Raw genomic sequence first — 24,861 nt, 5'->3', positions numbered from 1 at the left:
TCTATATATTTATTATAAAGGTCTTGGTTCAATATAATACAGAATGTGCTGTATTTCTGTTCCCAGACGTTGACAGAGCAGCTCTCACATTCCACCACTCCTCCTCCCTCCTCCTCGACCAGAGAACAACGTCTGACTTGGATTAATGCCAGCAAAACTTTTCCTCCTGACTTGCATTCCCTTATAAGCCCTACACTAAACATTCAAAACAATACACACATTAAAGAGCTCTGATTCACAAATACAGACACAGAGCCGCACACTTTCTAACTGACACAGACTTTCTTCATGTGTACAACACACAACTCTAAGACTCAAACAGACACACACACACTCCTCTCTAACCTGTGAACAGAGTTACATTATAAAAGCTCACCTGTTGTTCCACGGCCACGTCCTGTAAGGCCTGATTGTCCCGAGGAGCTCGTATCCAGCTTAGTAACTGGCCCATTTTCGCCTCTATCTGTTGTGAATGTGTGTGTGAGTGTATGTGTTTGACTCTGTTCCTACTCCGTGAACTGCAGCATGTTCCCCAGTTGCACACAGGGAAGGGGCGGGAACAGGGAGAAAGGGGGAGGGAAGGGAGCACAGCAGGGGTAGGGTTAAGGGGAAGGGGAAGGAACAGAGAGAGGGACAGGGAACACAGCAGAGGCAGGGTTAAAGGGAAGGGGAAGGAACAGGGTTAAAGGGAAGGGCAAGGAACAGGGTTTGAGGGAAGGGGAAGGCCAAAAGGAAAGACTATATAAGGCCAATACGATTTTAAATAATTGAAAGGTTTGATTCTGAAACGCAATATACGTACATTTTTCACATTTGTATGAATTCATATGAAATGAATGGTCATGGGTACCTTTCTATGTGTATGTATGTATTATTGCTTTTAAAACATTTACTTTAGATGTGGTATGAAACACATTCTAAAGTACAATATGCTATTTTCAGAGCCATGTGTTTAGAAAGTTGGGACATTTAGGTTTCTGCATTATGATGTATTTACATGACACTACAACATTCTATGACAGCCATGTTAGCTCCCATTAACACAGGGTGTGTTCGCAAATTCACTCCGTAGTGCCAGAGTGCGCTCAGTGTGCACTCTGGGTGTTAGTAAATTCAGAGTGTGCTCAGATAGTCCGTTCATAAATTCAGAGCGTTTCGTTTTCGGAGCGTTCACTGGACACTCCCGCCAACGAGTATGGTTGATCCGAGCGTTCTGACCGCATAATGTCAGTCAAGCACTTTTTCCTCGCCCCAGCAAAGATGGATAGAGTGTTTTCATGTTATCTAGAGCGTTGGTGACTGTAACTGTGCTGCTGGCAAACATTTAATGACGTTTTCTTGCCGACGTTAACTGACAGCGGTCATATTCAACGTCTGAGAATATATATTTTTTTTAAATTATGCAACTGAATGTGTAGAATTAGAACAACATAAAACAAATATATATAGAAGTTGACCCAACTCTCTAAATATATGGCTCTCGCTATATCCATTGTCCAGATGCATGGAGAGTTCCATATGTTTTTTGCCTCTGCCGCCAAAAATGAGTCATTTAGCAAATCATTTCCATTATATTTGTCTGTTCACTTTTAAGTTAGGTTTCTCTAAATATTTTTTCCAGACTTAGGAACTATTAATTTAGGTTAACCTTTGGCTTCGTCAGCCAGATGCGGTGATAGACAGCTGTCACGCTGGCCACCTAGCATTATGTTAGCTTTGAGCTCTAGAGTGTCGTGGACCTTTTGATTATTATGGATTCCTTCGACAGTTTGGAGCCTGTGATATCTGTTACTGTTGGCCGAAAGAGGAAACGTTCTAAAGGTCATGAAAAGGAGAGAGCCAAGATCCAGCGATGCGAAACCCTGCAAACATACGGAGGCTGCAAACAGCGGGCTGTATCACTCCGATAATAAGAATCAATCCATCCTTGACTGGCAAATTCATTGCGACAGACTTCCAATGTCCTTACTATTCCTTAATTTAAAAAAAAAGGTTCCCTTGATTTATACTAACGAAAAAAACTGTAAAACCCCTATAACATTTTTCCAAAAGTTTCTTATATGTCCAAAAAGAAAACTCGCATTGTATAGGTTACACTGTTCACCCTCAGGATACAATCAATCGGCTTTGTGATAGGCTATTTGCACAATACAGTAAAAACAAATAGATTATTTTAATATCGATACTTTATTACATGTAACTGTTTAAGAAAACAATTGGGAGACGTTTTCTACTGGGGTTCTGTTGTTTGGGGGCGGATATAAGACGTTTTCTACTGGGGTTCTGTTGTTTGGGGGCGGATATAAGACGTTTTCTACTGGGGTTCTGTTGTTTGGGGGCGGATATAAGACGTTTTCTACTGGGGTTCTGTTGTTTGGGGGCGGATATAAGACGTTTTCTACTGGGGTTCTGTTGTTTGGGGGCGGATATAAGACGTTTTCTACTGGGGTTCTGTTGTTTGGGGGCGGATATAAGACGTTTTCTACTGGGGTTCTGTTGTTTGGGGGCGGATATAAGACGTTTTCTACTGGGGTTCTGTTGTTTGGGGGCGGATATAAGACGTTTTCTACTGGGGTTCTGTTGTTTGGGGGCGGATATAAGACGTTTTCTACTGGTGTTCTGTTGTTTGGGGGCGGATATAAGACGTTTTCTACTGGGGTTCTGTTGTTTGGGGGCGGATATAAGACGTTTTCTACTGGGGTTCTGTTGTTTGGGGGCGGATATAAGACGTTTTCTACTGGGGTTCTGTTGTTTGGGGGCGGATATAAGACGTTTTCTACTGGGGTTCTGTTGTTTGGGGGCGGATATAAGACGTTTTCTACTGGGGTTCTGTTGTTTGGGGGCGGATATAAGACGTTTTCTACTGGTGTTCTGTTGTTTGGGGGCGGATATAAGACGTTTTCTACTGGGGTTCTGTTGTTTGGGGGCGGATATAAGACGTTTTCTACTGGGGTTCTGTTGTTTGGGGGCGGATATAAGACGTTTTCTACTGGGGTTCTGTTGTTTGGGGGCGGATATAAGACGTTTTCTACTGGGGTTCTGTTGTTTGGGGGCGGATATAAGACGTTTTCTACTGGGGTTCTGTTGTTTGGGGGCGGATATAAGACGTTTTCTACTGGGGTTCTGTTGTTTGGGGGCGGATATAAGACGTTTTCTACTGGGGTTCTGTTGTTTGGGGGCGGATATAAGACGTTTTCTACTGGGGTTCTGTTGTTTGGGGGCGGATATAAGACATTTTCTACTGGGGTTCTGTTGTTTGGGGGCGGATATAAGACGTTTTCTACTGGGGTTCTGTTGTTTGGGGGCGGATATAAGACGTTTTCTACTGGGGTTCTGTTGTTTGGGGGCGGATATAAGACGTTTTCTACTGGTGTTCTGTTGTTTGGGGGCGGATATAAGACGTTTTCTACTGGGGTTCTGTTGTTTGGGGGCGGATATAAGACGTTTTCTACTGGGGTTCTGTTGTTTGGGGGCGGATATAAGACGTTTTCTACTGGTGTTCTGTTGTTTGGGGGCGGATATAAGACGTTTTCTACTGGGGTTCTGTTGTTTGGGGGCGGATATAAGACGTTTTCTACTGGTGTTCTGTTGTTTGGGGGCGGATATAAGACGTTTTCTACTGGGGTTCTGTTGTTTGGGGGCGGATATAAGACGTTTTCTACTGGGGTTCTGTTGTTTGGGGGCGGATATAAGACGTTTTCTACTGGGGTTCTGTTGTTTGGGGGCGGATATAAGACGTTTTCTACTGGTGTTCTGTTGTTTGGGGGCGGATATAAGACGTTTTCTACTGGGGTTCTGTTGTTTGGGGGCGGATATAAGACGTTTTCTACTGGGGTTCTGTTGTTTGGGGGCGGATATAAGACGTTTTCTACTGGGGTTCTGTTGTTTGGGGGCGGATATAAGACGTTTTCTACTGGGGTTCTGTTGTTTGGGGGCGGATATAAGACGTTTTGCCACAAATGAACATGATTATTTGTCTCAAAAATAACATTGCCCTGTAAAATATTTCTAACAATATCACGTCTCTCTTCACTAGTCCATGTATTGATAAGATGAAAAAACAATATATCTTTCACAAGATGTGTTTTTAATTAATGTCAATTTACCAACATTTCTGAAAATGGATGTATCAGGTTTTGGAATGAAATGCTTCAACTTCATATATTTTTTCTGTGCTCGTTTGAGCTTGCTTGCTTAACAATGAACCAATAGAAAAGTCCAAGACTGCAAACCCTGCACATCTGACACTCAGGTAGACTTAAGAAAATGCTCTGAGTATTTGAAAGATAGCAAATAGTATTTGAACCCAGGTCTGCAGTCGGTACAGCCTGGCGCCCTGGGTTATAAAGGGAAGGACAGTGATACTGGAGTGACACCACCTGACAAGAGGCCACATCTGAGTCGCTTCTCAGGGAAGTGGCCACGGACCCACACAAGTATGACCGCACACACACACACACACACACACACCAATAAATCAGACACAAATATACAGTGGGGCAAAAAAGTATTTAGTCAGCCACCAATTGTGCAAGTTCTCCCACTTAAAAAGATGAGAGAGGCCTGTCAATTTCATCATAGGTAGTACACTTCAACTATGACAGACAAAATGAGAAGAAAAAAATCCAGAAAATCACATTGTAGGATTTTTAATGAATTTATTTGCAAATTATGGTGGAAAATAAGTATTTGGTCAATAACAAAAGTTTATCTCAATAATTTGTTATATACCCTTTGTTGGCAATGACAGAGGTCAAACGTTTTCACAGGTCAAAGTCTTCACAAGGTTTTCACACACTGTTGCTGGTATTTTGGCCCATTCCTCCATGCAGATCTCCTCTAGAGCAGTGATGTTTTGGGGCTGTTGCTGGGCAACACGGACTTTCAACTCCCTCCAAAGATTTTCTATGGGGTTGAGATCTGAAGACTGGCTAGGCCACTCCAGGACCTTGAAATGCTTCTTACGAAGCCACTCTTTCGTTGCCCGGGCAGTGTGTTTGGGATCATTGTCATGCTGAAAGACCCAGCCGTTTCATCTTCAATGCCCTTGCTGATGGAAGGAGGTTTTCACTCAAAATCTCACGATACATGGCCACATTCATTCTTTCCTTTACACGGATCAGTCGTCCTGGTCCCTTTGCAGAAAAACAGCCCCAAAGCATGTTTCCACCCCCATGCTTCACAGTAGGTATGGTGTTCTTTGGATGCAACTCAGCATTCTTTGTCCTCCAAACACGGTTTCATCTGACCATATGACATTCTCCCAATCTTCTTCTGGATCATCCAAATGCTCTCTAGCAAACTTCAGACGGGCCTGGACATGTACTGGCTTAAGCAGGGGGACACATCTGGCACTGCAGGATTTTAGTCCCTGGCGGCGTAGTGTGCTACTGATGGTAGGCTTTGTTACTTTGGTCCGTGTGGTTCTGGGATTTTTGCTCACCGTTCTTGTGATCATTTTGACCCCACGGGGTGAGATCTTGCGTGGAGCCCCAGATCGAGGGAGATTATCAGTGGTCTTGTATGTCTTCCATTTCCTAATAATTGCTCCCACAGTTGATTTCTTCAAACCATGCTGCTTACCTATTGCATATTCAGTCTTCCCAGCCTGGTGCAGGACTACAATTTTGTTTCTGGTGTCCTTTGACAGCTCTTTGGTCTTGGCCATAGTGGAGTTTGGAGTGAGACGGTTTGAGGTTGTGGACAGGTGTCTTTTATACTGATAACAAGTTCAAACAGGTGCCATTAATACAGGTAACGAGTGGAGGACAGAGGAGCCTCTTAAAGAAGAAGTTACAGGTCTGTGAGAATCAGAAATCTTGCTTGTTTGTAGGTGACCAAATACTTATTTTCCACCATAATTTGCAAATAAATTCATAGAAAATCCTACAATGTGATTTTCTGGATATTTTCTTCTCATTTTGTCTGTCATAGTTGAAGTGTACCTATGATGAAAATTACAGGCCTCTCTCATCTTTTTAAGTGGGAGAACTTGCACAATTGGTGGCTGACTAAATACTTTTTTGCCCCACTGTACATACATGAATACATCCCAACACACAAATGTGCATAATGCACGCACACACAGTGTTAAAATGCACTGACAGAAAAGGAACTTGATAAATGCACTTCAATCTGTGTAGATGAAGGGGACGATACAGGTTAGACATGGATAGACATGGACAATTGAGACATGGATTGTGTAGGTATGCCAATCAGAGAGTGAATTGGCAAGACAAAAGATTTAAGTGCCTTTGAACGGGGTAAGGTAGTAGGTGCCAGGCGCACTGGTTTGTGTCAAGAACTGCAATGCTGCTGGGTTTGTCCCGCTCAACAGTTTCCTGTGTGTATCAAGAATGGTCCACCACCCAAAGGACATCCAGCCAACACAACTGTGGGAAGCATTGGAGTCAACATAGGCCAGCATCCTTGTGGAACGCTTTCAACAACTTGAAGAGTCCATGCTCCGATGAATTGAGTCTGTTCTGAGGGCAAAGGGGGGGGGTTCAACTCAATATTAGGAAGGTGTTCCTAATGTTTGGTGTACTCCGTGTATAATTCTACAATATACAGTGCACACTCTTAACCACAGAGGAAAAGTACACACCCTCTTCCACATGGAGTACAACTCACACAATCACTGAGCAATAAGAGATAAGTTGTGCAAACAACATGACAAGCTCCTAATGTGGAGGAGGAGGGAGGGGCAGGAGTTCTGTTTCTATCAATTTTCACTGCCTAGTGTGGCCAAGTTCAACCTCAACTTTCTTGACTGTGTTACCGTACCACCAGTTGTTATCGGCTACTGGAAGAGGCTAGCATTCCACTGTTGGAAGACTAGCAATGAAATCAGGGGGAGAATCAAAATGAATAATGCCAGTGAGAAAATGCAATATAAGCTATTACTAGTTCTTAGGTGTGCAAAGATCTGTGGCAAATTGCTTTGTGAGGACTGGAGGCATGCCTTGTGATACATCCAGGCTGTATCACAACCGGCCGTGATTGGGAGTCCCACAGGGCGGCGCACAATTGGCCCAGCGTCGTCCAGATACAGTATGTCCGGTGCAGGCCGTCATTGAAAATAACAATTTGTTCTTAACCAACTTGTCTAGTTAAATAAAAGGTTACATTTTACATAAAAAAAAAAATATATATACTAATTTGTCTTGAACAAACAACTTTACTCTGATGTGAGTTGTCGATGTGACACCTACTCACAAAACTCCAATAGTTTGTAGGTCAGCAACATGATGTTGGTCCATGGTCCAGCAATGATTAGCATTGGTTAAGATAGCTAACTTTTGGACCTTACAAATCTACCTTGTGCTTTTGAGTGGACTGTAGATAAAGGGAATGCAAACAAGTTAGTAACACATGTAAATGTTCTCCTGCCTTGCATGCAGGTGTTGCATGTGCAGGATTCAGTATCTTTCCTTAAAAACTAGAGTACAAGTCAAAGAACAATACCCTGACTCTGTTCTATTGCACAGAAATATACCTAATCCATGACCTCTCTGTGTCTCTTGAGGTAATCATTGGGCGGGGTGGGATGACAATGCAGTCTTGAGTGAGTCATTGTGACAAATCAGTCTGTGGCCAAAGGGTTGAGCTGTGTCCTTGGTCCCCCCAGTATTAGAACTACTAGGGGTGGTCCCAGTATTAGAACTACTAGGGGTGGTCCCAGCATTAGAACTACTAGGGGTGGTCCCAGTATTAGAACTACTAGGGGTGGTCCCAGTATTAGAACTACTAGGGTTGGTCCCAGTATTAGAACTACTAGGGTTGGTCCCAGTATTAGAACTACTAGGGTTGGTCCCAGTATTAGAACTACTTGGGGTGGTTCCAGTATTAAAACTACTAGGGGTGGTCCCAGTATTAGAACTACTAGGATTGGTCCCAGTATTAGAACTACTAGGGTTGGTCCCAGTATTAGAACTACTAGGGGTGATCCCAGTATTAGAACTACTTGGGGTGGTTCCAGTATTAAAACTACTAGGGGTTGTCCCAGTATTAGAACTACTAGGGGGTGGTCCCAGTATTAGAACTACTAGGGGTGGTCCCAGTATTAGAACTACTAGGGGTGGTCCCAGTATTAGAACTACTAGGGTTGGTCCCAGTATTAGAACTACTAGGGGTGGTCCCAGTATTAGAACTACTAGGGTTGGTCCCAGTATTAGAACTACTAGGGGTTGTCCCAGTATTATAACTACTAGGGGTGGTCCCAGTATTAGAACTACTAGGGGTGGTTCCAGTATTAGAACTACTAGGGGTGGTCCCAGTATTAGAACTACTAGGAATAGTCCCAGTATTAGACTTCTAGGGGTAGTTCTAATACTGACCATGTGAGACCATGGCCAACCGGCACCCTCACACCACTCCCATTGCACCATATACCTTATGACACTGAGTAAGAAAAAGGGTATGACCACATGACTGAGATTGTGAAAACTTTATTGGCACTTGCAATATGATATTGAACCAACCAAGCAGTGACACACAGCTTCAGTGCATAGCTCAGGCAATAGATATGTAAACATATAGAGGTAGGCCAGGACACCTAAGATGAGAAAGACAGATGGATTTAAAAATAAAATGCTATATATGTCAGTGTTGTATCAAACAGTGATCAGACATAATCTTATAACTCTACATGGAAAAAATGGGTTAGACCATCTTAAAGTCAATTTCAGAAATGTAAATCCCAGTGACCATTTTAGAACTTAGTAGTTGGTCAATAATGTAACTTCTGTGTTGTGAAGATGTTCCTCCCTACCAGTAGGGGGAACCTGGAGGCATCTGTTGCTATGGCAGATCTCACTTCTGCCACCAGTTGCATTGAAATGTGGCCTCACTACTCAGTGCTTACTGTACTTTTCCCAACAAGATCTCACAGTTTGACTTCAGTATTCGACATGGGCCAGGAGGATACATGTAAAATTATATTTGGATTCATTCCCGAATGGTTCGGGTAAGGGTTAAGGTTTGGGAGAGAGTTAAAACAGAAACAGCTCGACGGTTAAGTTTAGGAATGAATTCCGAATGGTTCGGGTTAGGGTGAAGGTTTGGGGTAGGGTTAAAACAGAAACAGCTCGACGGTTAAGTTTAGGTATTCATTCTGAATGGTTAAGGTAGGGGTTAAGGTTTGGGATAGGGTTAAAGGGAAACTGCCTCCTAGAAATCAAATTAAATTGTATTTGTCACATACACATGGTTAGCAGATGTTAATGCGAGTGTAGCGAAATGCTTGTTCTTCCGACAATGCAGTAATAACCAACAAGTAATCTAGCTAACAATTCAAAAACTACTACCTTATAGACACAAGTGTAAGGGGATAAAGAATATGTACATAAAGATATATGAATGAGTGATGGTACAGAGCGGCATAGGCAAGATACAGTAGATGGTATTGAGTGCAGTATATACATATGAGATGAGTATGTAAACAAAGTGGCATAGTTAAAGTGGCTAGTGATACATGTATTACATAAAGATGCAGTAGATGATATAGAGTACAGTATATACGTATACATATGAGATGAATAATGTAGGGTATGTAAACATTATATTAGGTAGCATTGTTTAAAGTGGCTAGTGATATATTTTATATCATTTCCATTCAATTCCCATTATTAAAGTGGCTGGAGTTGAGTCAGTGTGTTGGCAGCAGCCACTCAATGTTAGTGGTGGCTGTTTAACAGTCTGATGGCCTTGAGATAGAAGCTGTTTTTCAGTCTCTCGGTCCCAGCTTTGATGTACCTGTACTGACCTCGCCTTCTGGATGATAGCGGGGTGAACAGGCAGTGGCTCGGGTGGTTGTTGTCCTTGATGATCTTTATGGCCTTCCTGTGACATCGGGTGGTGTAGGTGTCCTGGAGGGCAGGTAGTTTGCCCCCGGTGATGCGTTGTGCAGACCTCACTACCCTCTGGAGAGCCTTACGGTTGTGGGCGGAGCAGTTGCCGTACCAGGCGGTGATACAGCCCGACAGGATGCTCTCGATTGTGCATCTGTAGAAGTTTGTGAGTGCTTTTGGTGACAAGCCGAATTTCTTCAGCCTCCTGAGGTTGAAGAGGCCCTGCTGCGCCTTCTTCACCACGCTGTCTGTGTGGGTGGACCATTTCAGTTTGTCCATGACATGTACGCCGAGGAACTTAACTTTCCACCCTCTCCACTACTGTCCCGTCAATGTGGATAGGGGGCTGCTCCCTCTGCTGTTTCGTGAAGTCCACGATCATCTCCTTTGTTTTGTTGACATTGAGTGACATTTTCCTGACACCACACTCCGAGGGCCCTCACCTCCTCCCTGTAGGCCATCTCGTCGTTGTTGGTAATCAAGCCTACCACTGTAGTGTCGTCTGCAAACTTGATGATTGAGTTGGAGGCGTGCATGGCCGCGCAGTCGTGGGTGAACAGGGAGTACAGGAGAGGGCTGAGAACGCACCCTTGTGGGGCCCCGGTGTTGGGGATCAGCGGGGTGGAGATGTTGTTACCTACCCTCACTACCTGGGGGCGGCCCATCAGGAAGTCCAGGACCCAGTTGCACAGGGCGGGGTCAAGACCCAGGGTCTCGATCTTAATGACGAGTTTGGAGGGTACTATGGTGTTAAATGCTGAGCTGTTAAATGCTGAGCTGTGAACAGCATTCTTACATAGGTATTCCTCTTGTCCAGATGGGCTAGGGCAGTGTGCAGTGTGATTGCGATTGCGTCGTCTGTGGACCTATTGGGGCAGTAAGCAAATTGGAGTGTGTCTAGGGTGTCAGGTAGGGTGGAGGTGATATGGTCCTTGACTAGACTCTCAAAGCACTTCACGATGACGGAAGTGAGTGCTACGGGGCGGTAGTCATTTAGCTCAGTTACCTTAGCATTCTTGGGAACAGGAACAATGGTGGCCCTCTTGAAGCATGTGGGAACAGACTGGGATAAGGATTGATTGAATATGTCCATAAACACACCAGCTAGCTGGTCTGAGCAATGCTCTGAGGACGCGGCCGGGGATGCCGTCTGGGCCTGCAGCCTTGCGAGGGTTAACACGTTTAAATGTTTTTCTCATGTTGGCTGCAGTGAAGGAGAGCCAGCAGGTTTTGGTAGCGGGCCGTGTCAGTTGCACTGTATTGTCCTCAAAGAGAGGGACTGGTTTTTCTTTTGTAGTCCGTAATTGACTGTAGACCCTGCCACATTCCTCTCAAGTCTGAGCCGTTGAATTGTGACTCCACTTTGTCTCTATACTGACACTTAGCTTGTTTGATTGCCTTGCGGAGGGAATAGCTACACTGTTTGTATTCAGTCATGTTTCCGGTCACCTTGGCCTGATTAAAAACAGTGGTTCGTGCTTTCAGTTTTGCGTGAATGCTGCCATCAATCCACGGTTTCTGGTTGGGGAAAGTTTTAATAGACGCTGTGGGTACAGTATCACCGATGCACTTGCTAATTACCTCGCTCACCGAATCAGCGTATTCATCAATGTTGTTGTTTGGCGTTATGCTGAACATATCCCAGTCCACGTGATCGAAGCAATCTTGAAGCGTGGAATCTGATTGGTCGGACCAGCTTTTCCGAAAGGAGGGCGGGGGAGGGCCTTATATGCGTCGTGGAAGTTAGAATAACAATGATGCAGGGTTTTGCCAGCCCGGATTGCGCAATCGATATGCTGATGAAATTTAGGGAGCCTTGTTTTCAGATGAGCCTTGTTAAAATCCCCAGCTACAATAAATGCAGCCTCAGGATATGTGGTTTCCAGTTTACATAGAGTCGAATGAAGTTCTTTCAGGGCCGTCGATGTGTCTGCTTGGGGGGGAATATACACGACTGTGATTATGATCGAAGAGAATTCTCCTGGTAGATAATGTGGTCGGCATTTGATTGTGAGGAATTCTAAGTCAGGTGAACAAAAGGACTTGAGTTCCTGTATGTTGTTATGATCACACCACGTCTCATTAATCATAAGGCATACACCCCCGCCCTTTTTCTTACCAGAGAGATCCTTGTTTCTGTCAGGAGCAGAAGGCTGAGGCATTATGTGACCAGGCAGCAGTCCTACTTCGGGTTGGTCACATTTGATCTGGTCATAGGTCAAAATACTATCACTTGTCTGTCCTGGAATTCACCTAACAACCATTGATGTAATCAGTGCCGTGTGTATCAACTCTACCTTGTTTTTCTACAGATGGAGGACAAGAGAGATGGTTTGTCATGGAGTCCCCTGACTAAAAGACAGGCTGATACAGATGTATGAACTGGCAGAGATCTTGCACTCAGCATAATTTTTTTGTTTGTTATTGTTGAATTGAATGGTTGAGGGATTTTGGGTATGGAGGTATTTTTTAATGACTACCTCATCTCTGTACCCCGCACATACAATTATCAGTAAGGTCCCTCAGTCGAATAGTGAATTTCAAACAGAGTCAACCACAAAGACCAGGGAGGTTTCCCAATGCCTCGTGAAGAAGGGCACCTATTGGTAGAAAAAGTACCTTTGAGAATGGTGAAGTTATTAATTAGACTTTGGATAGTGTATCAATACACCCAGTCACTACAATGATACAGGCATCCTTCCTAACTCAGTTGCTGGAGAGGAAGGAAATTGCTCAGGGATTTCACCATGAGGCCAATGGTGACTTTAAAATAGTTACAGAGTTTAATGGCTGTGATAGGAGAAAACTGAGCATGGATCAACAACATTGGAGTTACTCCACAGTACTAACCTAAATGACAGCGTGAAAAGAAGGAAGCCTGTACAGAATAAAAACATTCCAAAACATGCATCCTGTTTGCAATAAAGCACTAAAGTAAAACTGCAAAAACAAATGTGGCAAATAAATTAACTTAATGTCCTGAATACAAAGCGTTATTTTAGGGGCGAATCCAACATAACAAACACATTACTGAGTACCACTCTTCATGTTTTCAAGCATGGTGGTGGCTGCATGTTATGGGTATGTTTATTTTAAGGTCAAAATAAAAGGAATAGAGCTAAGCACAGCCAAACACCTGGTTCAGTCTGCTGGACAGACACTGGGAGACTAATTCACCTTTCAGCACGACAATAACCTAAAACACAAGGCCAAATATACACTGGAGTTGCTTACCAAAAACGACATTGAATGTTCCTGAGTGGCCTAGTTACAGCCTTGACTGAAATCGGCTTGAAAATCTATGGCAAGACTTGAAAATGGCTTTCTAGTGATGACCAACAACCAACTTCCAGAGGTCGAAGATTTATTTTAAGAATAATGTGCAAATATTGTACAATCCAGGTGTGCAAAGCTCTTGAGAGACTTATCCAGAAAGACTCACAGCTGTAATCACTGCCAATTGTCATTCTAGCATGTATTGACTCAGGAGTGTGAATACTTATGTTCATTAGATATTTCTGTATTTAAAAAATATATATATATATTCACAAAAAAATATTACTTTGTCATTATGGGGTATTGTGTGTAGCTGTAACAACAAAATGTGGAACAACTCAAGGGGTATGAATACTTTCTGAAGGTACTGTAGTTTGGTCACATATTTTGAGCAATAAAAAAAAATATATATATATATATATTAAAGGAAAGAAGCGCCTTGCTTGCTGGATATAAAATAAGCTACAGTGTTCACACAGTGAACTGGTGGGGAAGTTTGAATGGCGAGAGCTTCTCTGGTGTGTTGTGATCACATTGGCTGGTGGTTCAAATGCAATAAAGGGGAATCCTCTGTTCTTCCTGCGCCCAATATTTATGTTTACAATGAAAAGTACTGCGTCAGAATGCCCAAATCACTGCTAAAGGTGATTCTAACATGAATTGACTCAGGGGTGTGAATACATATGTACACTAGATACTACTGTATTTCAACAACAACAAAACATTAACTTTGTCATTATGGGGTATTGTGTGTAAATGGGTTCTAATTGTTATATTTAATCTGTTTTGAATTCAAGCTGTAACACAACAAAATGTAGAATATGTCAAGGGGTATGAACACTTACTGAAGGCATTGTATGTAAGTTCAGAAATAGCACTCTTCTCATATTACTCTGTAGGCTCCTGACAAATTCAAAGCTTCCTCCTGGAGGAAGCTTGTTGAGTAGCCACAGAGTGGTATGAGAAAAGTGCCATCTTCCTGCAACTCACATCTGCCTGTAATTATTGAACTCTGCCTGCTGGACCCATGGGTTGAGGCAAACTTTGTCATATCCAGGATGGAGATTCATGCCCTCCAACCCTCCAGCCACCACCTGACTGCACCTGACCACAATCTGTAACACATTACATAGATGGAAAGGGACTTCATCACCCACTGGAGACTTGAATACCTCACCCAGAGAGCTGTGCATGTTAGTGTGTGGTTAGACATCCAAATCCTTAGACTAGAATAGAATGCCATGTTAGTTCTGGGGCAGCGGAAGTTGTACCAAATATTTGCATGCTCTTTGTTTTATCTGTGGTTGTACTCTACACACAACTTATTTTCATTTGCTAGAGTAGACATGATAGCCTATTTACTGCAGAATTGTTTTTGTAACACAAACACACCCACGGGATTTCCTGCGGGAAATATCTATCAGCGGACATAAGGAGACGAGACTAGCCAGTTATAGAATATTGTGTTGACAGCTGAGCTCACTGAAGACTGGCCATTCAACTCACAGTTGATGATATCGGTTTCACGGGAATGTGTCTTTACATGAGCTGATAAAAACTTCAAGTCGCAAGCTACTTTTGTAGCAAGGTGTTGTAGAACGAGTGTTTCATGAAATACATTCCAGACACTGGTACTTCTTGCTATCTTGGCATAACTGTGATTCGTCAGAGAAATATCAGCTAGCTAGATAGACTAGCCAGCTGTAGCTAGCTATCCTCAAGCTATGCTAACTAGCTAGCTGCTGTAAGGTTGGCTAAACATAAGGTCAGCGCAGGCTTTAGCAGTGGTGTAAAGTACTTAAGTAAAAATACTTTAAAGTACTACCTAAGTCGTTTTTTGGGGTATCTGTACTTTACTATTTGTATTTTTGGCACTTTTACTTCACTACCTTCCTAAAGAAAATCATTTACTTTTTACTCCATACATTTTCCCTGACACCCAAAAGTTCTCATTACATTTTGAATGCATAGCAGGACCGGAAAAGGATCAAAATCACACAATTATCAAGAGAACATCCATAGTCATCTCTACTGCCTCTGATCTTGTGGACTCACTAAACACAAATGCTTTGTTTGTAAATTATGTCTGAGTGTTGGAGTGTGCCCCTGGCTACCAGTAAATTTAAAAAACAAGAAAATGACACCTGGTTTGCTTCTTATAAGGAATTTGAAGTGATTTGCACTTTTACTTTTGATACTTAAGTATATTTTAGCAATTACACTTACCTTTGATACTTAAGTATAATTAAAACCAAATACTTTTTGACTTTTACTAAAGTAGACTATCACTTGAGTCATTTTGCGTATGAAAATGATGTACTTTTTCTACCACTGGGGTTTAGCCTACACATAGAACTGAATTAGCAGATCATCTTGAGATGGCGAGTCAGTCAAGAGAAGTCCTCAACTTCCAAACTTCTCTCCATAGCAAAGCTAGCTGTTTTGAAGCCATCGCGCCTCCATCTTGGCACTCCCCCACCGTTGTAAAAAAAATATTTTAGAAGCTATAGAAATAAATGTATTAATGTCTACATTCGTTTTTTCCACATTTATTCTATTACAGACACCTTCATTCATATTTGTTTTATTATATTATGTGAGCTAAACATAGCGCTGGCCCCACTACACTAAAATATACTTAGATACCTGTAATTTCTTCCTTGAAACATTTAATTTAAATACTGTAAAATTCCATTAATTCCTATGTAGGACTGCTCTTTCTGGGGAGTGCCAATATGGCAGTCTGGTGGCTTTAAAGCCTCTCATTGGCCAATGGATAGCATCAGCATTCCAGGGTTTATATACATATTTGGATTGAAAACCTCAAAGTCAGAGCTTGCTGCTTACACCCAGCCGCCATCCCCATCCCCAACGTCCTAGCAAGCCACAAGGATACTTGATTGTAATAGTGCTCACCGTTGCCCCTAGTGGCGGGTTTTAAAGGCATCTCCCAACGTCCTGGTAACCTGGACGAACTTCGACCTGGCTGACTTTTTCACAGTTGAAAACATGCGAACACACATCAAAGCACATGTGTACACACATAGCCTACATATATACATTGAGTGTACAAAACATTAGGAACATCTTCCAAATTCTTTTATTTATTTATTTTACCTTTATTTAACCAGGTAGGCAAGTTGAGAACAAGTTCTCATTTACAATTGCGACCTGGCAATGGCCTAATATTGAGTTGCACCTCCCTTTGCCATCAGAACAGCCTAAATTCGTCGGGGCATGGTCTCTACAAGGTGTCGAAAGCTTTCCACAGGGATGCTGGCCCATGTTCACTCCAATGCTTCCCACAGTTGTGTCAGGTTGGCTGGATGTCCTTTGGATGGTGGACCATTCTTGATACACACAGGAAACTGTTGAGCCTGAAAACCATTGCAGTTCTTGAGACTCAAACCTGTGCGCCTGGCACCTACTACTATAGCCCGTTTGAAGGCACTTAAATATTTTGTCTTGCACATTCACCCTTTGAATGGCACACATTCACATTCCATGTCTCAAGGCTTAAAAAATATTATTTAACTTGCCTCCTCCTCTTCATCTACACTGATTGAAGTGGATTTAACAAGTAACATCAATATGGGATCATAGCTTTCCCCCAGATTAACCTGGTTAGTCTATGTCATGGAAAGAACATCTCCTAATGTTTTGTACACTCTGTGTATGTCACGTTCTGACCTTTATTTCCTTTGTTTTGTATTCATTATTTAGTATGGTCAGGGCGTGAGTTGGGGTGGGCAGTCTATGTTTGGGGTGGGCAGTCTATGTTTGATTTTCTATGATTTGGGGATTTCTATGTTTTGGCCTAGTATGGTTCTCAATCAGAGGCAGGTGTCATTAGTTGTCTCTGATTGAGAATCATACTTAGGTAGCCTGGGTTGCACTGTTTGTTTGTGGGTGACTGTCTATGTTGATTGCTTGGTTCAGCACAGTTCGCATTAGCTTCACGGTTGTTATTTCGTTTATTGTTTTTGTATAGTGTTTCAGTGTTTTCTTTATTAAAATTAATGATTGTAACCTTCGGCTCTAATGTAGAGGAACGTGTTTGTTCCTGGTCGTGAAATTTCAGTTGTACCTTTCTCATTTCCCCATGTTTGGGGCCATTATTATTGTGAGCACCCTGTTTTGGTGCATTAAAAGAGCACAGCCTTGCACTCTCTGTCTCCTGCGTCTGACTCCACACCCACGACATCCGGAGCATTACAGTGTATAGATAGGCACTGAGGCGCACAAACACACATTCCAGACTTGTCTTATCCACGCATAATCATCAAGCACACTCATTCTTCTAAAAACACCTTCAGAGATGTGTTGTGTCAGCTCACCAAGCCTGTAAAACCAGCTGTTGCATCTTGGGAAGACACACTGGAACCTAGACACACTGGAACACTTGCTAATATGTGCATGTAACATAAACATTCAATTTAAATTAAGTCAGTAACTTCAAGAAAACCTTTTGAAGCAAAGAGAGAGTTTACCACCTCCCTCTGAAGCGAATTGGTATGCACAAATGTTTGAATGTTGTGCATGTGTGTAAGTATGTGCATTTGGGTTCAACATGCATGGATACTGTGTGTGTGTGTGGGGGGGGGGGGGGGGTTAATTTAATTCCTCCCTAGTTTAATTGTCTCAGAGTACTGGGCTGTGTTCCTTTGGCCTGGACTGTTTGTGTCTGTCTGTGTAACTGGACTACTCAAAGAAGGGGAGTGAAGCTCATCACTATATTTAGATACGTCATTCATCACAGTCCCTTACTGCTCCAGCCGAGGCTGTTGAGGGGAGGACGTCATTATTATGAGCCGTCCTCCCCTCAGCAGCCTCCACTGTACTTCTCATGTCACCAGACTTGGAACCACAGCCAAACGCTGCCTCAGAAGTCCCCTCAGAAGTCCCCTCAGAAGTCCCTTATCAATGAATATAGATGTTTCTAAACAATCATGGGCAAGTTCATTCCTTTTTCCCGTCTCCTTTATTAAACAGTGACCAGGAATAGATAACTAATCTTTAAACTCTGATGAGGTCTGCTCTCATAAGAAAATGGAAGGAAGCCAAATCACAACCTAAAATGGTGAACAAATGCCTGTTAGATGTAATAGTGGTTGTTAACAGCTTTAGACTTCCAACTTTTACAAAAGTTGCAACCAAACAAACAAAGTCCCAGAGAGCCTTGTGAAACCAGATCACTGATATGGATAAACAAATGGATCCAGTCAAGTGTGTGGTGAAATTAGCAGCCTGCATGCCCACATGTTATCCCACTCATTCATGTGACTAAGTACATGCCTCTTTACCCCACCAGAGGGCAACAAAGTATACAGAGTTAAAGTAGAACAGAATAGGATAGAATAGTATAGCATAACTTTATTTTTCCCCAAAGGGACCGTCAGCTGTGGCACAGACAAAAGTCTAGCTGTTGACTCGGAGCAAACACAGGTCCTCAGTTCTATGTCTGTTTTTCATCCCATTAGTGTAGCTGAGTGCACCACCTCTGCACTAACAGAGGTAACTGTCAAGTGTATCCGCACCAAGATGTGAACATTGTTTAGAAGGGTCTTACCTGAGCCTTAGAGGCTGCAGCAGCTCGAGTATCATAAGACCTGTCATCCACCTGCTTCTCTCCAAGTGTGGTACTAGGACCTGTTCTCTGCTGCAAAAGACACACGCACACACACACACACACACACACACACACACACACACACACACACACACACACACACACACACACACACACACACACACACACACACACACACACACACAAATATACAATGTTAATGTTGAACAAATCACATGTAGTCAAGACAATTGAGTGTGCGTGTGCTCCAATAGCTAACTGCACCCTTTGAAGGCCTTAGGTCCACAGACAACCACCTGGGTCTTGTAAGGAAGTGGTCATCTGCACCCACTGTCTGAAAGGTCACTAATGTTGGTTTGGATATTACAGTAAAGTCCCTAACTTGCCGTAACGCCTATAATGTTCTGAAGGCAATTAAGTTATGCTCCAATTTATTATATTAGAAGAGTAACATTAACCTGTAATAGCGGGTTATAACAACCAGCTTATGATACTGTAAAAAGTTCCATCAAAATTCAGATGTTGGTTTTTACCACTTATCACATATGTGCCAAACAACTTTATGAGATATGTAAGTGAAGAGGTAACAAATGATTCAGTCTCTACTTGGACTTGCACACTCAGGAGACATTCAGAGGGTGGACATAAAGACCATATTTGGATATCTAACAGTTGCATTCAAATAAGAGTTAAAGGTGATAGGCTGACCAACCATAATGCCTCTCTAAATCTGCATCTGTAAAAGTCCAGGCAATTGTGCCAGGAGCTGAATGTGTATTTTATCATGTCTAATGTTTAAACAGTCACACGCCCTACAAAATAATGCTCTAACCTGCCAAACCTGCCAAGAAATGCTGGCCCAACCCTTTTTTTATGGTTCAGAACATAAGTCATTAATTTCATATCAATAGGCTTCTTGTTGATTCTACAACTTATTGTAAACTAATACGTCAACACAACTTTACCATGACAAAAGTTGGAAAGGCTGTTTGTAGAACTATTTAAGTCGAAGTCCCTACTACAATAATGCTTCCTAGAATGGAGATGGATTTACTCAGACACATCGCTACCAGAGGGATGTTATTTTAATACAGAAGTTGGAGAAATCGGTGGCTTATAATCATATACTCACAAGGCTGGTCCAATATGCAGCATACGCCATGATGGAAACTGTGACGATGAGAAGAATCGTCTATTGCCTACGGATACCTCTTGTCTAAATATGTGTAGCCTCTAGTCTAGCCTGTCTCCCGTGTACCTTTAAAGCATAATTATTTCCCCTGCGTTCCAGAGGGCCACTCCCGTCCCGTATGTTCAAACAATGTTTCAGTGAAGCCGACTGATCATTATCATACCCTAAACGAAGTGTCTATATAGCGCGGCTGTGGTGATGTCAAGACTGCTAGGTTTGCATTTCACGGCATATAGCTAATTCTCTTTTTAGTTAAGTTTGCCAGATGAGTCTATCGTTTCCGCATAACCCACTGACAATCGACGGCTGAACTGCATTTATAGCCTATCATCCAAAACCACAATTCATGTTTGGGGTTGACGGGGGGGATTGCGCAATTGGTGCGTAATGCAAATGCCTCAGATAAAACGATTACTGTTGCAATATAGTAGCCTATACTCTTTTCCATAAGGATATCAGCTTATCGTTTCTCAAAGTTAGCTATTAGAGATATGTACCTGGCTACGATCTATAAGAGGATGCCAATTGAGGCAAAACTCGCGCGTAGCCTACTCATTGGACATTCCTGCATCCAAACGTTGGACCATTGTTTGGTCGATTGCACAGTTGTGGCCAGCTTTTGACCGAGGTTAATTCATTTTAAAAAATTTATGAAAAACTCTATGCCAACTATTTAGAAGGAAAACTCACCTCCGGTGACTTTTTATGATGGCCATGGGCATGGCTTCTCTTTTTGTGTGGCATCGCTGCAACGCAAATACCTTTTTTATGTCCAAAACTTAACGGTGGCTCAACAGATATTCTTATAGGAACCGCTGGCTGGCTGGGGAACCGAGTGAATCAAATTGGCCCCTCTGGCGCGTAAGTGTGCCCCTCCCGCTATGAACTCAAAATATTTTTGCTCAAATGAAATCAACGTGTGTGTGTGACCGTGTGAATCAGGAGGTTAAAGCACTTAAGAATGGGGGCTTTTGTCTTTAGTTTCTTATCTTACCAGTAGCACCCTTCCTTCCTATTGTTCCCCAGTTACTTTAATAGACCAACAACCCCCCGAAAATGATACACAGTAGCCAAGAATAAAGAAGCTGAGGTAACATACCCATTAAATCTCATTTGAATGTATTTCGTATGACATCACATCCCAATGATTTACTTAGTGAAGTAAATAATAGGGAAGGATCAAAGCCAAATCCTCAAACATATCTACATGTATATGGACACATCTGGTCTACCAAATACAACCGACAGATAGGGCTTGTTCCTGATAGGCCATAACATACTTCAGCACGCTATATGCCTACATTTTCCTTGACAGCTTCATATTGTTGGCCTGATGTAGCCTCACCAGCTGCATGAGGGGGTATACTACATATATTCTGAAATAACGTTTTATATTTTAGAAAGATAAGCTTGAAATGGGCCTGGTCTAATTGACTCAACAACCAAAAACACATATCTAAATTCCGATTTCTTAATGAACCAGAACATAGTGTAGTTATTACTGGTTGTTTATCACAGTTAGTGGACTAACTCATTGATTCTGTTTGTAGTAGGCTACACCCCTCCCGCAAGCGTACATGAATGTTGTCGCTTATCTAGATTGCGGATTTCCTTTCTTTTCTTAGGCTACTAGATGTAAAGATGAGTTCTGTCGTTTGTAAACATAATTTTTTCCTGGTTTTAAATTGCAGAAGAGGGAGAAGCCACATTCTTTTATTCAACAGAATGTCTGAGTCACACATGGTTGTTTTCGTTACACTCACAGTGGGCGTTCTATCATTTATGCCCCCTGGTGGTATTCAATGGTACTGGTTGCCACAGGGATATTCCATAATGGATAGTCCCACACATTTGATCTATATTGACCTGGCTCAAATAATACAAGGACCAGCCAAAGTAACACAGACTTCCCAGACTTTGATTGATCTGGTGTTCTTTAACAGACCTGATCGAATAACTAAGTCCATTAACTTATTAACTGGCATATCTGACCACAATGTGACATTGATGGTTAGAAAGCTTACTAGAAATAGTTTTAAGAACCATATCAATGTGCAACAGTACAATAAAAATAATTCCAGTAAATAAAGCAGAGTAACTACGATGCAGCTATAAGTCAAATTGACTGGTCTGATCTGTCATGCAATGAAGACCCAGTGTAACGATTGTCGTCGGGAGAAGGAGAAGAGGACCAAAGTGCAGCGTGGTACAAATTCATAATACATTTTAATAAAGATGTATATTGATCAAAAACAACAAACCAACAAACAAACAGTTCTGTAAGGTGCAACAAATACACTAAACAGAAAATAACTACCCACAACCCATAGTGGGAAAACAGGCTGCCTAAGTATGGTTCTCAATCAGAGACAACGATAAACAGCTGTCTCTGATTAGGAACCATACCAGGCCAAACACAGAAATAGAAAAACATAGAACAACACATAGAATGCCCACCCCAACTCACGCCTGGACCAAACTAAAATAGAGACATAGAAAAGGAACTAAGGTCAGGACGTGACACCAAGAGTCTGGAAACAGAACATTTCTGTCAGCTATTGACAAAGTGAATACATCTTTCACCAGGAAATGTCAACGTAAGCCAAGAAGTAAAACCTCTTTACCATGGCTCAACGAGGACATCTGGAAGCAAAAGAGAGAACAGGAGCTTTCCTTGAAAAAAGAACTGAAATATGGTCAGAATGACAATATACCTATATTTATATCACTGAAAAATAATTTGGTATGGAATATACAAAAAGCAAAAGCAGAGTTCGTCCTCAGAGTGATCAATGAAGCAAAGGAAATGGCAAAGTGATTTGGGAAAATCTCAGCAAACTAACAGGGAGAGGAGCTGAGTAGTCCAAAAACCACCCTGATGTAAAGGTTAATAATGGGATTCTTATTCAAGACTCCAATTTTATATCCACCACCTTTAACAATTTGTTTGTTGACTGTCAGGGAACTGGCTCAGCGATTTAAGCACGACGACAGTTCTCACCCCCCATGGATAATAATAAACCAATATTCAAAATTCCTGAAATCTCAGCCTCCGCAGTGAACAGTATTATCAGCTTCTTCAGGAGCTCTAGAACAAAATATGTATTTGGATCAAGACACTGTATTCCTGAAGACATACAAATATTATTTGATTTCCACTATTGTACATCTAGTTAATCTGTCCATCAAATATGGGTTCCCCCCCAATGCTTGGAAGTCTGCTGCAGTGATACCCGTTTTAAAGTCTGGGGACCCAAAACTGGTGGAAAATGACTGACCTATAAGCATTCTTTCAGTGGTTTCAAAAGTAGTAGAATGTTGGGTGGCTGATCATCTGACTGATCACCTCAATCAGGGGCAACTCCATACATCAAATGCAATTTGGATTCAGAACTAACCATTCTACCGAAACAGCCAATTGCTATTTTCGGGAGTGCATTAAATCTAAACTGGACATACGTGGTGAAGTCAGCGCAGTCTTTATGGATCTTCATAAAGGCCTTTGACACTGTAAATCATGAGGTCCTCTTTTCCAAAATACCCTCCCTTAATGTGTCCACTGAAGCCATTAGTTGGATGTATTCCTATATTCCTAAAAGAAGCCAAAGGGTTAGTCTGGGGGGACACTCAGTCAATATTAGGCCCCCTTCTGTTCACCATCTATAAAAATTCTCCCACTTGCTTGCCTACAAGTTGACATGCAGATGATACAGTCCTGTTTGTACACAAAAAAATAGACAACAAGTTAACTGAAGCTATGCTAAATGGATGACTGATTCTTCCCTGCATTTAAATATTGACTGGACTGTTTGTATGTACTTCCCTAAATAAAACCAATGATTCTTCCCAATGAGCTGTTCTTGTCGACGAGGAGAATCTGAAGATTGTGTCTAACATCAAGTATCTCTGCCTCATTTTGGACTCAAACTTAACATTTAAGAAACAGGTGATAGAAGGTGGTTAACACGGTCAAGTTTGGATTATCCAACTGTAGACCTTTAAGACCTTATCTTCCCCTGGTGGGGCAAACGTCCCATTTTATTTTTAGATACATGCCAGCAAAGCCACTACACAACACAACATAACACTAAGCAATACTTTAGTTGCACTATAACGGTGACAAACGGTGTCTGTCTGTCACGTTGTATAAGGACCAGAGGCAGGTGCATGAATAGGTAATAGGGGGTTTTATTACTCCACCCAAAATACAACATGTCATGAAAAAGGCACCGGGTGAAATACACAGGGATGTAAACCCAAACAAAAGAGTGAGGTTTAAACCTCTAAATATTACACGGGAAGAGACCCGAAAAAACAAGTGCACAATACACGTAGCACGAAAGGCGAATCAATGCACAGGTACTCACATGACCAACGGACAATGGGGAACAGAGGGCGCATATATAACATACTAATCAAGGGGAATGGGAACCAGGTGTGTGTAATGAGACAAGACAGTCCGGGGTTGGTGATAATGAATCCAGTTTAGTGACGCCTAGAAAGCCAGTGACATAGACCTCTGAAGCTGGTGCACGGAATGAGCAGCAGTACCGGGGGAGTCCGTGACAGTATCCCCCAACGAGCTGCACCAGCAGTGGGACGACACCGGGCTCAGGGAAGACCACAGGGGCGCTGTGCAGGTCGGTCAGGGCGCCGACTCCAGGATGTCTACCTCAGGAACCCAGCACCGCTCCTCTGGGCCGTACCCCTCCCAGTCTATACTGGAGACGCCTCACCCGACGCCTCGATTCCAGAACTTCACGGACCGAGTACGCCGAACTCCCTTGATGTCCAGAGGAGGTGGGGCGTTACTGGGTCCAGCCTCAGCGAGGGGACCAGGTACCATTGGCCTGAGGAGAGACGCATGAAAAGTCTGGTTAATGCGGTAATCAGCAGGGAGTTGCAAACGGAACGTTACCTCATTAACCTTCCTCAGGACTTTAAACGGCCCC

General features: G+C 42.5%; 1 protein-coding gene across 33 annotated transcripts in view; it reads right to left on the bottom strand.

The window, feature by feature from the left end:
- LOC109892235 (calpastatin) overlaps positions 1–20,760 on the bottom strand; it is a 70,221-nt gene extending 49,461 nt beyond the window's left edge. For 9 of the 33 annotated variants that reach the window (XM_031825952.1, XM_031826017.1, XM_031825971.1 and 6 more), the window contains exons 1-2: positions 20,600–20,752; positions 18,697–18,786 (exon numbers count right to left, since the gene is read on the bottom strand). In XM_031825952.1, the coding sequence (XP_031681812.1) occupies positions 18,697–18,786; positions 20,600–20,653 (144 nt within the window). In that variant the 5' untranslated portion in view covers positions 20,654–20,752. Of the gene's footprint in view, positions 1–376; positions 600–18,696; positions 18,787–19,849; positions 20,220–20,599 lie in introns of those variants that run through there. The other 24 variants (XM_031826010.1, XM_031826121.1, XM_031825994.1 and 21 more) reach the window with 11 other exon arrangements.
- Positions 20,761–24,861: the final 4,101 nt, after the last annotated feature.

The sequence above is a fragment of the Oncorhynchus kisutch genome, linkage group LG1, assembly GCF_002021735.2.
Source record: "Oncorhynchus kisutch isolate 150728-3 linkage group LG1, Okis_V2, whole genome shotgun sequence".
Lineage (NCBI taxonomy): Eukaryota > Metazoa > Chordata > Actinopteri > Salmoniformes > Salmonidae > Oncorhynchus > Oncorhynchus kisutch.
Note: the sequence above shows the minus strand (reverse complement) of the source record. Positions and strands in the feature narration are given on the sequence as shown.